The sequence below is a fragment of the Hemicordylus capensis genome, chromosome 5 (assembly GCF_027244095.1).
Source record: "Hemicordylus capensis ecotype Gifberg chromosome 5, rHemCap1.1.pri, whole genome shotgun sequence".
NCBI lineage: Eukaryota > Metazoa > Chordata > Lepidosauria > Squamata > Cordylidae > Hemicordylus > Hemicordylus capensis.
The window spans coordinates 134,443,610-134,456,806 of record NC_069661.1 but is presented as its reverse complement, the minus strand read 5'-3'; the positions used below and the strand labels follow the sequence as shown (position 1 = coordinate 134,456,806).

General features: G+C 45.3%; 1 protein-coding gene across 2 annotated transcripts in view; it reads right to left on the bottom strand.

The window, feature by feature from the left end:
* The window catches only part of SHISAL1 (shisa like 1), a 115,285-nt gene that overhangs the window by 86,093 nt on the left and 15,995 nt on the right, over positions 1-13,197 (bottom strand). For both annotated transcript variants that reach the window (XM_053254107.1, XM_053254106.1), the window contains exon 2: positions 2,860-2,956. In XM_053254107.1, the coding sequence (XP_053110082.1) occupies positions 2,860-2,956 (97 nt within the window). The remainder of the gene's footprint in view (positions 1-2,859; positions 2,957-13,197) is intronic.

The window sequence follows — 13,197 nt, the reverse complement described above, 5'->3', positions numbered from 1 at the left end:
CTGAACACTCTGGTGGTCGTAAAGGCACCCAATGACTGGAAGTAATGGACACAAGCTTGTGAAGAGCACGGAGAAGCACCACAAGGAGCTACTCAATCTATCAGAGAGGTCTCTGCACAGGCACAGTAACCCATGTATCATGAATGTCAACTGATCATGATCCAGCTCTCAACCTTGAAGAGATGCACCAGACAAAAATCCATCAGGTATATCTGTAGGAAATGAGTTTGGCTGGATTTTTGACCTGTTGGATGTCTGGCTGGACATTTATTATACAGGTGACCTTTTGGGAGAAGCACTGTGAGAAAAGGAAGCTTAACACAGTAGCTCTTATCCATGCTGAGTATGTGGAACTTCCATATTCATAGGAAGAATATCTGTGAGGTAGAAAGTTCATGTTAAAAGGCAAAATTCTAGTTCCTCATGAGGTAGTAGACTTTTGACCTCATATTCAAAGGATGTTTTGTATGCTCTTACACAGACCTGTGCCACCACCTTACAGATCCATTTGCTACCTCGCTGCTGACTCATATGCCCTTGCAAGCACCCCACTACCTCAGAGTCATCTTGCATTTCCTCATAGGTCCACTGACTATCTCGCATTTCCTTGCCATCTCACCATCACCTCATAGGCCTTTTTACACCTGCCACTACCATCTTACCCTTCCTCCATCTCAGTGGAGTCAATGAACCAGGAGTCACTCTCCAGAAATAACCAGGACTAACTCTAACCTTAAACTGAAGGTTTTGATAATTAACTTTCATTTTTAAAACATCGTGCCAGCATTCTCCGTGAGTGGGTATCTGTTACTTTTACCTCTATAGTAAATAGCAATTTAGAATGTTTAAGCCACTTTGCCTATATATCCTGTGAACAGACATCTAAAACTCAGAGTTGCAACCACTCATGAATGTAGGTCAATTCCATCCGTCTATCAAATAATGGAAACATCTAAATCTGTTTTTTTTAATTAAAAAAAAACACCTCAAGGAGCACCAAGTCCTGAACATGGTACAGCTAAATGGTACCTCCATGTTCAGAGACAGTACACTTCTTGAACGTCTAGCACCAGCAAAGATGCCCCATGTTCAGGGTTCCCTCTAATTTTTAAAATCAGTGAGTGGAAAGAGTTTTGTCCTGGGCGGCAGCATCAAGTAAGTGTACACACATAAAACTCTCTCTCACACACACACTCACTCTCACACATGGGTTAATGATTTTTAACTCTTTTTCTCCTGCGGGGGGGAGCTTCCCCTGCCTCCTGTCTCCCTGCCCCTGCCCTAGCTCCGGTCTTTCTGGGCGCTACCGGGGTGGCGCTACCGGGGTGGGGAGAGCCACTGGAGAGCTGCCACTATCTCCTGTCCTCCTCTGGCTGCTCCATCTGATCCTCTGCTGCCTCCTATCCTCCCCCCACCAGGCCCCCAATCCTGGTCTCTGTTTGTCTGGGCTGCTGGGGAGGGGGCGGGGGAGAACCACCACCTCCCATCCTCCTCTGGCTGCTGCAGGTCTTGTGAGATCTGCAGCCGGAACTAGAGGAGGCCTGGCCTGCGTTGGTGGGGGGGGAGCAGGAGAAGGAGGAGTGGCAGTGACCCGGCCGGGGAGAGCGAGAAAATGCGGTAATGCTTCCTGGCCAGGGAGGTGGGAAATGGGAGTGCAGTGGCCTGCACGGGGGTCTGGAAGTTGGGACACGCACACACCTTAGCGGAAACCGATCTGAATGCAGATTAACACTCACACCACAAAAGCTTATCTGGGCCACACTGAACTTAATGGGTGAATCTATTGATGAGGCATCTACATTCTAATCATGTTCAACAGGTGTATTATTTTATTATATATAGCACTTGCATACCACTTTTTGGGTCAGGCTCAAGTTTTGTTAGGTTAGAGCTGGATTGAAGGCTATAATTGCAACATAGGTATGTAAACTATTGTACTGGCAATGTTATAACCAATTATTCTCTTTTTCTAAATCACATGAAAAGATATTCTTTTCTTTTCTTTTTTAGAAAAACACAGTCTTATGATATCCCCTCCTAATTGGGTGAAGTACCTTATAAAGTGATTACTCGTATTTATTTGTTTAAAATGTATTTAAAATATTTCTATACAGCCCACAACTCTGGGCGGTTTACAATTAAATCATTTAAAACATTAAAACATTAAAAACCGAACGTTAAAAATATTAAAATTATAAAATTAAAAGCCTGGGTGAATAAATGTGTCTTCAGTGCCTTTTTTTAAGTTGCCAGAGATGGGGAGGCTCTTCTCAGAGAGCACATTCCAAAGTCCAGGAGTAACAATGGAGAAGGCCCGTTCCTGAGTATCTGCCAGATGAGTTGGTGGCAACCGCAGATGAACCTTTCCAGATGATCTTAACAGGTGGTGAGGCTCATGGCGAAGAAGATGCTCTTTTTAGTGGGGGCTGGGGAGGGGGACCAATTCGCTTTACTCATTCTGAGCACTGTGACCCTGCAGTTGCTGTTGCTGGTTTCTACCTTTAGTTAATTTTTAGGATGTGACCCTTTTGAGAATGCGGAACATATTTTTCCTTTTCCTATGTGAACCACTTTCAGAAATTATATAAGTTCTATATAATAATAAATATATAATTATTTTTAACAACAAGAAGAACTTAAAGATTAAAATAAGTATTATGTCAAGAGATTTTGTAAAGAGGAGCCTGCTTCAGAAGGTGCAGCCTACTTTGCCAAATGAGGAAGCAGACCATTGCCTGCAAAAGGTACACTGCCTAAGGATGCACATTAGGTAATATAGAAATAAAAACTATGTGATCTTCATTGTTTTTGCTGCAACAGACCAACACGTGTTTTATTTTTTTTTAAATCAAGCCTTACCTGCTGGCAAGAACAAGGACAACAGAACCAGAGTATTCAGTAACTGTAGACCACAACTTGTCATCATTTTATTTTCATTGATCCCTTTGAGAATTACCTGTTTGACAAGATAGAATTACAGAGTTAAAGGCCATGGGCAATCTGCATATGTGAAATCATAAGGTTATCAATCCAAATATTCAAAACACTGTATCCCTAGAAAATAAATTCAGTTATCCAAAAACCTTCAGTTTAAAATGAGAGTTAAGATGCTTGCCATTTTCACTTGTGCTCTAAAAAGCAGGGAAATTACAAGTTAAGGCACCCATCTTAACTTCCACACCATATAAGTTGTAAAGACTTTGTACAGTCTAGTAAATTATGTTGACTTTAGAAATGAGGCTGCATGCATCCACATTTTACCTTGCTCTTTCAACTGGGGAGGGCTGCATCCTGGCAAAAGTTCAACAGGTGTAGCGTCCCAAATTACCTCCTAGAGATGCCCGATGAATTTCTGCCTGATGCAGAAAGGCACAGCGCTTCCCCAAAATGTAACCTATCCAGCTATAGTCCTCAATCTGCACTGGATTCAATAGTAAGTAAATCTATTTTGGTCTCTGACCAGAAAAATCTTGCATGCAGAAGGCTCCAAGTTCCCTCTCTGGCATCTCTGAGATAGGAGAGAGACTCCTGCCTGAAATGTTGGAAGGCTGGCAGAAGTCTGCCATTCTGTACAGACAACTAAGCTAGATGGACCAATGGTCTGACTTGGAGTAAGGCAGCTTCCTATGTTCCTACATAATGTCTAGATTATGTAGGCAGTTTCAGTCCTGAAGAGTTATTCAGGCTTAGTGGTGTGCATGGAACCACGCCTCCACAGTCCAGCGCCAGAGGTGTGTGTGTGTGGCTGGTTCTTTAAGGGTGGGGGGTGCACTTATCCCTCCCGTCACTTCCCCCCCACCAGCACACATGCACGGTACTTCCGGCCAAAAATGGGGGCAGGGGTGGCAGGGAGGTACGCTGCCACTCCAAGAAGTGTTTTTTTTTTTTTTTTTAAGGAGTGCCAGTAGGAGGGAAGCAGCAGAAGTAGTAAGTGCACCCCCACCCTTAAAGAACCGCCCCCCCCGGTGCCAAACCTTCAAACTGCGCCACATTCGAATCAGTTCAGAGGCCTCTACAATGGCCTCCAGACTGGTTCGTGCACATCCCTATTCAGGCTGACAACAATTCCTCACATTTCAGCCAAAACTAGTATTAGCAACTGGAGGAATTGCATACAGGTGTATTTTATTCCTCCAAGTATTTAAGAGGAATTTCATTCAAACCTGAAAAGTGACATAAAAGCATGTTTGCAAACAGAAAGTTTGCAAAATTTGGTTTACAAAACTGATCTGTGGAACTCAGTGGCACTTGATACAATAACAACATTCTGATTATGTTAATGAACAAAGCAAATTGAGGTGTCATCTCTTACTACAAATGGAAAGATGGAAGAAAAACTTTAAGCAACAAAGGTAACAAATAAAGGTCAGAGAATAATGCACAAACATTCATCTCTACCCCAAAATAGATTTTTATTGCTCTTTTAGGGGAGGCAATGGGTCAGTAGGTTCTAAGGCAACCAGGTAATGCTCCCCATCTTCTTGTACTGAACTGGCATGCAGTGAAATGTAGTTAAACACAGGGCACATAATAAGGAAGAATTCCATCTCAACAGTCTTTCCTCTCTGCTCCATTGAGAGCCAAGCAAGACCTTGCATTGCCAACAGCCTTAAGACAGGAGGGGGGAAATCATATGTGAAACTGTTATACATCTCGAAGTTTTAGCTAGACATTTACTATAATACCCAGCATCTGCAAAGAACCGTGGCTTGTAAAGATATATCAGACAGAAATCCATCAAGTGTAACTGTAGGCTGGATTGAGGACATATTGAATTTCTGGATTGGGAGTTACTCTATAGGTGACATTTTGGGGAAGCATTGTGCATCAGGCAGAAATTAATGGTGGTATCTCTCGGAAGTGATTATATGATGCAGAAGTTAAGATGGGTACCTTAACTCTCAATTTCCATGCTTTTTTAGCACAAGTAAAAATGCCAAGCATCTTAATTCTTATCATAAACTGAAGGTTTTTGTATATCTGAATTTCCAGGTCTTTTTGAGAAGGAAAGACTGACTGGGTACTTTGGGAAAGAGAACTATAACATGGCTCTTACCCATGCTGGCTAAGTGGGGACTCCATATTCATATAGGCAATACAGGTGGACCTTGATATTTGTGGGGGTTCTGTTCCTAGCTACAGCCGCAGATATGGGAACCACAAATATTGAGGCTATGGGATCATGGGGGTTAGGTTCCTGGTGGGCCAAAAATGGCCAAATATTGGCTGGTTTGGGGGAGGGAAGTGGGGGAAGCTCCTTACCCTGCTTTGCTGCTCCCCCCAAGTCATGCTGTGACCCAAAATGCCCCCAAATTGGCCGAAAATTTACAATTGTTTTCTTTTTAAAATTAAATTACATGGAGCTGTTTTGTGGTTCCGACAAACAAAATGGCAGCCAGAAATGACCTCCATGGTCATTTCTGGCCACCCCAACCTGCTGATATGGGAGGTCAGTGTGTTTTTGTCGGCATATACTGAGGTCGGGTGTCTTTAACCCGACCGCGGATACGTGAATACTGAGGTTCTCCTGTATATCTCCAAGATAGAAAGTTCATGTTCCAAGGCAGCATTCTAGTTGCTCACAGAGAGCAGTTTAATGTAGAACCTTCCTGTTCAAAAGGCAGTCTACCTCAGATTTCTAGTTGTTTGTGAGGGAAAATTAAACAGTGGTGGTGCTTCCTTTCTGCGCTTCCTCAGCTTTTCCCAAAGGGATCTAAATGGCAACGTGTTAAACATGATGCTAGGCTAGATGGTTCTCAATAAAAGGAACGTCAAAAAATGTTGTGGGGCTGCTATCTTGAGAAGATGGTGAAATAACCCCTGCTAACTGGGCAAAGAGGCACCTTTTAACATGGTGATTCTCTTTATTTAGAGTAACTGGCCCTACCACCCCTAGCACACTACCTCCAGTGACTGTTACTGGTGTCTGTCTTATGTTTCTTTTTAGACTGTGAGCCCTTTGGGGACAGAGATCCATCTTATTTATTTGTTGTTTCTCCCTGAGCCATTTTTGGAAGGGCAGTATAGAAATCAAATCAAATCAAAATCAATAAATCAATAAATAATAGCTGTCCAAGAGAAGGCAGAGCTCCTTAATATCTATTTTGCATCTGTCTTCTCCCACAAGGCAAATGTGGTCCAGCAAACAAATTAAGAAAGAAGGGAATTGTACCTCATAATAGGTGAAGAGATGGTAAGAGAACACCTAATGCTACACCACGTTTGCTCTGAAGCATCATTGTTATCACATTGTTATCACATAAAACAAATTTATCACATGAAGCAAGCAAATTTACATTAGACACTAAGAAAAAACTCCTAACTCTCAGAGCTGTTCAACAGTGATTATGCCTCATGTAGTGGTGGGCTTTCCTTTGTCAACAGCTTTCAAACACAAAGCTGGATAGCCATCTGTTTGTCACAGATGCTGTTTCCTGCCCTTGTTAGGGAGTTGAGTTAGAAGGGCTCTTAGGTCCTTTCCAACTTTAGAATCCGATGATGTCATGTGCCTTGTGACAGTTGTATGGTTTAATAACTGTTCTCTTCCCTCTTAATCACGAAGCAAGTGGTTTTCCATAGGAAGTTTGTTGATATATATATCAGGCAGTATATAAATGATAAATAAATAAAAATATTGGGGTGTGGTTTTTCTTGAAGTTCTTTCCCAGATTTGGGATTCAAAAGTTGCCTGATTACCTTAGTAAATCAGCTGAAAATCAGTCCATTATTAGTGGTTGTACAGCAACCATTCATAATTAAAAGGTATTTTATGGATTTTGAATTTTTATCTATAGTGCAAATTTATAGCGATCAGTTAATGTGCTATGTGTAAATGTGGTATATGCCACATTTTTGTGCATATAGTATAATGTGCTATATGCACAAAAACTACTCTGCGCTGTTGGTGGGTTTTTTGTGTGTGTTCTAATCTCATAGATTGTTGGGGGGGAAATGGATTTCAATTACAGAATTGTAAGCTATCTTAAATATCCCAAGAAAGGTGGGAGAGGGGTGGGTATGTATGTATGTGGACAGTGAACTGAATCAGAACAATAACAGTATCTCATCAACAGCACTTTGCATCGTAATGTTTTCAATGCAGAATTACTAATATTGGTACCGTCTACTACATATCAAACAGCTTCAGAGGATCAGAGAGCTGTTTTCAAGCTTTTCTTTGTTGATTATGTCACATTCAAAACTTTTTTCTCTTTTAATCTAGTGAAATCTATATATTTCATATATAGGAAACGCTGAAGGAAGAAGGACAACAGTTACGAGACTGACATCTCTGGTTGCTAGGATTGCCAACATTATGTTGAATACTGGACACAAGTGTGCGTGGGGCGGAGTCAGGGGTGGAGTCTCAGAGGCAGGGCCATCTCGGGGGTGGGGCTTGGCCCCATGTGGGAACTCCAGTAGAGTTTTTTGAGGCTGGTCTGGGGAGGGCGAGAGGGCTCCAGCGGGAAGAGAAGCAGGAGGGAGATTTGTCTGTGTGGAACTGGCACATACATATGACTTGTGAGGATGAAATGGAAGCTGTGGGATAGGCACTCCCTTTGCTCTGTGTAGAGAGGAAAGGCTCCCAGGAGCTCCCTAGCTTGGCACCTCTGAAACAGAGAAGCAGCTCTGGCCAGGGAGTGGGGTTTGTGTTTCTGGACATGCCCAGCCTTTCCTCCCTGTGTGCCCCCTTTGCCGCTTGTATATGGGATGTGCCACCCCTGCCTTGCTGCCACCTGACTCCTCAACTTCATCCTCTCATCACCCCCTCCACCATCTTCCTCCTTTCTTCATCCCCAGGGGCCATCAAGTTGTCCACTGCTACAGGCATGCAAGAGTTTTCCTCTCTTGCACAAGAGAGGAAAGGAAATCTCTTGTCCCCTCACTGGCCACTTGAGCCTGCCAGAAGCTCCCATCTTCTCCCCTCACTCACCGCTGGGGAGGGGAGCAGCGATGAGGTTTCCCCGCTAGCATGAGAGGAAACCACCCATCTTTTGCCCTTACTTGCCGCTCTAAGAGCCTGCTAGGAACGCAACAAGGGAGCCACTTAATGGCTGCAGGAACAGTGCTTGATGAGGCTGTTATGCACTGCGTTCCTCTGTGTTCCTCTGCAGCAGCACAAGAGCTGCCAATGGGCTTCCTCCCTGCAACTTCTAAAGGCAGCAAACTAATGGCTGTTCCCCGCCTGCCATTCCTGCCTCACCTCCTTGCCTGCCAATGCTGCTCCTCCTCCCAGGGCACAAATTCACCACAATCTCCCTGAGCCATTTTTGGGAGGGCGATATTGAAATCAAATAAATAAATAAATCTCCACAGCGGAGCCAAAATGCGGAGTGAATGGTGTCCCCGACAGGACAACCATTTCCACCTGGAAATACGGAACATCCTGCATAATCTGGGATGGTTGGCAACCCTACTAGTTACACATGGCTTCAATGCCTCCTCAGGCTCACAGCTGCTCAGAGCATACTATAATTGGTTCATCTGCATTTCTGTTCCCTTCCAAACATACTACTGCGGGGAGGGGTATAGAAATTTTATGTTATTAGGGACGATGACTGTCTGCCTTGCTCTTCCACTCCATTCCACAAAGTACCAGAAATGCATACCCGCCAACATGTCCCTATCTCCCCATTCACCTGAACGGGAAAATAAGGACATGTTGGCAGGTATCAGCAATGCAGGCCACCTTCTATGTTTTTATATCAGCACATTCCCGCAGTTCAGCGATTATAAGGGGCTTTGCTGCTAGTATCAGGAGCTTGATGCATCTCTGTTTAGCTGCACACAAAAATGGCACTTTTCAGCCTGTAATTTGGGGAGCAAAGGCCTCACAGAACAAAGGCGTCCAAGCAAAGGAGAAATGTGGAAGTGGAGGAAGGGGTTCTCAGAAACCCTCACATATTTCAGCCTGTAATCTGGGGAACAAAGTCTGGTCAGGAGGAACTATGAATGCTTCTAAACATGCAAGTAAATCAAGGATGCAAAGCAACAATATGAAGTAGGGGGAAGGTTTGCCTGCTTCTCTGAAACCTTGGCACTTCTGCATGAAATGGGGGTGGTATCAAGCTCTAACAAGTGTCTACCATCAAGAAAAATCTACAGTGTCTGAAGGATTTATCCCATTTATCCCATACAATACTATCCTTTAGTTTGATTATCTCCCATAGGCCCTTATATCCTATAGGATGATGCATCAACCTGAAGATAATGTATTGAATTATTAGATCTGGACTTACATTAATATTGGATGAATGATGCCATAATCACTTGCATCAGTTCAGAATTGAATCCAATAGTTTCATCCGTGCACAGCTCTGACATATATAAAAATTAAAGCATCAACACATACTCAGAAAAGTAGTCCATGGATCCTAAAAGGATGCTGTTAATCACAAAAAAATCTTTTTCAACATTTCATCTATAGAGTGTGTGTGTGTGTGTGTGTGTGTGTGTGTGTGTGTGTGTGTGTGTTTCCCCAATTTTGGGGGGGGTTCCCTTCACTCTATTTTTTCCTGTATTTTGTGGTCCTTTCACAACCATGATTCCCCTAACCCTGTTTGCCATTGTTTTCAATGCGCCAACTGCAAATTTGCCAACCACAAGGTTTTCCCGGAATGGAACTCTCTCAGTTGGCGAGGGATGACTGTATACCACTTCTGCAGAACAAATCACTCAAAGCACACACAACCAACCACCACAAAAAGTGATGTTATGAAAACATGTGTAACAATAACAGAAAATACTGATTCCTAAGGAAAAAAGGTCAACAGATGTACTAAATAGGCACTTAAAAGCTTCAGTGAACAAAAAGGTTTTAACCGGCTGGCAGAATACGGGCAGTGAGACGGCCTGACAAATTTCTGTGAAGAGTTTGTTCTTTACAATAAACATCACCAGGTCCAAAAAGAATCTACTCCATGCCTTGGCATATGTCACTTCATATGTTAATGGAATACACCAAGGCTGACAATTGCCAGGCATCATTTCTACTATGGTGCCTGGAAATTTAAGCATGCACCTGGGAATGGATGAATGTGACCAGGATGAAGAGTGAGCAAGCAAGGCAGGGGTAATTTCCTCCTTCCTCCTGATCACATCCATCTAGCTCAGGCAGGTAATGGACCAGCATGACCAGGAGGAGGAGGAGGCGGGAGGAACCTGTCAGTTCTCTTTGCTTGCTCATTCTTTGTCCTGGTCATGTTGGTCCATCAACCTGCCTCAGTCAGAAGGACGTGAACAGGAGGAGCAGTGAGCAAGTAAGGCAGAGGCAAGCAAGGTGGGACGTCTGACCCCTGACGGAGCAGAGGGCATTACTATAGGTAGGCAGGTTCATCCCCACCCCCGCCCCAGGGGCGTAGCTAGCCCACTGGCGGCCCATGTGAGGCGCGGCGGTCACCCTGAATAGCCCCGCCCCCTGTGTCTGACGTCAGACGCAGGGGATAGCCACGCCCCATGTCTGACATCAGACGCGGGGGGCGCGGTCTGGCTCCCAAACGGAGCCTTGAGGCTCCATTCGGGAGAAGCAGCTTAACTGGTGAAGGGGCCGCGCAGCCCCTTCGGCAGTTAGACAAAGGCTGGTGCTGCGTTCGCAGCGCAGCCCAGGAGTGGCTCTTCCCTGCAGGGAAGAGCCGCTTCTGGGCTGCGTTGCGAACGCAGCACCAGTCTTAGCTCCTGAAGGGACCACACGGTCCCTTCAGGAGCTAGTTAGGCTGGCACTGCATTCGCAGCACCAGCCAGGAGCAACTCTTCCCTGCCTTCCCTTTGCAGGGAAGAGCCAATCCTGGCTGGTGCTGCGAACGCAGCGCCAGCATTTGTTTAGCTCCCGAAGGGGCCGTGTGGCCCCCGCTCGGGAGCTAAACTACCGCCCCCGCGTCTGACATCAGACACGGGGGGCGTGTCAGGGCTGCGAATGGCGGCTCCTGATTGGGCACGGCTCAGGTTCTTTGAACCCGTTTGCCTAATTATAGCTACGCCCCTGCCCCGCCCATAATGGAGCCGAGGGCAGTATGGCTCCTAAATTTTTTGGCTGGCTTCTGGAGCAAAAAAAGAAAAAGAAAATAGTCAAAGCCTGGAATATAAAGCAGAACCTTGCCAAGAGAAACGCTAGCACAGATACTCCTGTAATCTCTGGAACAAAGTCCTGTCAGGGGTGGCTTTGAACGCCTCTAAACATCCAAGTGGGGATGAGGTGGTACAAAGTGAGAGTTTCAGTTGTGGTTCTTCAGAATAGCTTATTACATTACAAAAGCGATATGCTTGGCCTCTGCTGCCTCCTCCTCGATGTTGCTCTAAAAAAACCTCCCAGTAGTCCTTTGCACGCGCGCACATCAGAGACGCAAAGGACTACTGGGAGTTTTTTTTAGAGCAACATCGGGGAAGGGGAGGCAGGGAGGTATCCTGCCGCCCCCAATTACTCGTAACTTTACGGCACCAGAGCGGGAAAGCGGCGGGAGGGGTAAGTAAACCCTCCCGCCGCTCTTAAAGCTACCCCCCACCCCAGTGCCGGACCGCAGTGTGGCGGTTCCGTGCACACCCCTAGTTTTACCACCACCACCTTTATAATGGGATTTTCTGCATCCAAATGGGGAAGCATAGATTGACTCAATTTCTTTGGTTAAGGCCTGTCCTTTGTATGAGGTTCCTTGATAGGTTTGTTGAAGGAAATGTGTTTCAAATTTCTATAAATTAAGAAAAAGGATGGTATCATATCAAGTTCTGACAAGCTCAGTCCACTCAGAACGTTCATGAAGAGAAAAGGGGGTGAGGAAAGAAGTGTGCAGAAAAGGGAGTGAGGAGTAAACAGCCTTGTTGCCCTGGAAACAGTTGTGAAGGGCCTTTGAAGGGGCTGGCGGGTGAAATCTTTTCCTCCTCCCAGAAATCAAGAAATGTCTTGAAAGGGTAACCATTAGAGTTGGATGCATTAACTTAAGTCTCTGAGACAGGGGCATAAGAAGCTCTTAAGGGGCCCTGTGTTCAAGAATTGAAGATGCCCCCTGCTTTTTGTCGCAAGCAAATTTGTTATAGGGGACTGTCAGAAACACAACTGAGGCTTAAGGGGAGGGACCTACTTAGTAGGAAATAGGACTTTGTGCCTTTTAACTTTTTAAAATAATGATGGGACATAAGTCCCACAGCTAAAAATCCTGTGTGTGTTGCTCACACCTTCGAATGTGGAGGTATGAATCAATTTCACAAAGGGCAGCAGATGAATAAAGCAAAGTACAGCCGCTGAAATAGATAAATACATTCTCTGTTACAGGACTGAATGTACTAAACTGTGGCTACAGCTGCATCATTTTCTGTTTGGGCCTCATGTACAATACCCCTATCCATAGTGTAGCAGCAAAGCTGTCATGAAACAGGTTCCAAAGAAACCTGCATTGTGCAGTGGTAAGCATGCTGAGTTGTGATGAGGTTGACTTGGGTTTAAATCCTTACTTGGAGTTCAATCTGGAAGCTATGGCGGATTAACGTAGTAGCAAATGTAGCATTTGCTACAGGCCCCACGTTTTCAAGGGCCCCACATGCCCAGCTTCCAACTGAGAATTAAAGTTAAAACTTTGCCTGTTTTATTTGGTCCATGTTAGATAAAATATCCCTTTTCTGCTAAATGTGCCTTTTAAGAGAAAGCCCAGCACAGCAGGGGCGGAGCCACCATTGGGCCAACAGGTTCAAAGAACCCGGGACAGTGGCCAATCAGACATGGGGGTGGTAGTTTAGCTCCCGAGCAGGGGCTGCGCAGCTAAGACTGGCGCTGCATTCACAACGCAGCCCAGGAGCAGCTCTTAAGAGCCGCTCCTGGGCTGCGCTGCGAACGCAGCACCAGACTTCGTCTAACTGCTGAAGGGGCCGCACAGCCCCTTCAGCAGTTAAGATGCTGCTGAACTCCTGAACGGAGCCTCAAGGCTCCGTTCGGGAGCCAGACCACACACCCCCACATCTGATGTCAGACGCGTGGGCGTGGCTATCCCCTGCATCTGACATCAGACGCAGGGGGCGGGGCTATCGGGATGCCTGCCGTGGCCGCACACAGGCCGCTGGCGGGCTGGCTACACCCCTGCAGCACAGTATTTGTCCAGTGGCTGTTGCTGGTGCCTACCACATTTTTCTTTTTAGAGTGTGAGCCCTTTGGAGACAGAGAATCATCTATCCATTCTTTGTTTTTCTATATAAAACACTTTGAGAATTTTGACT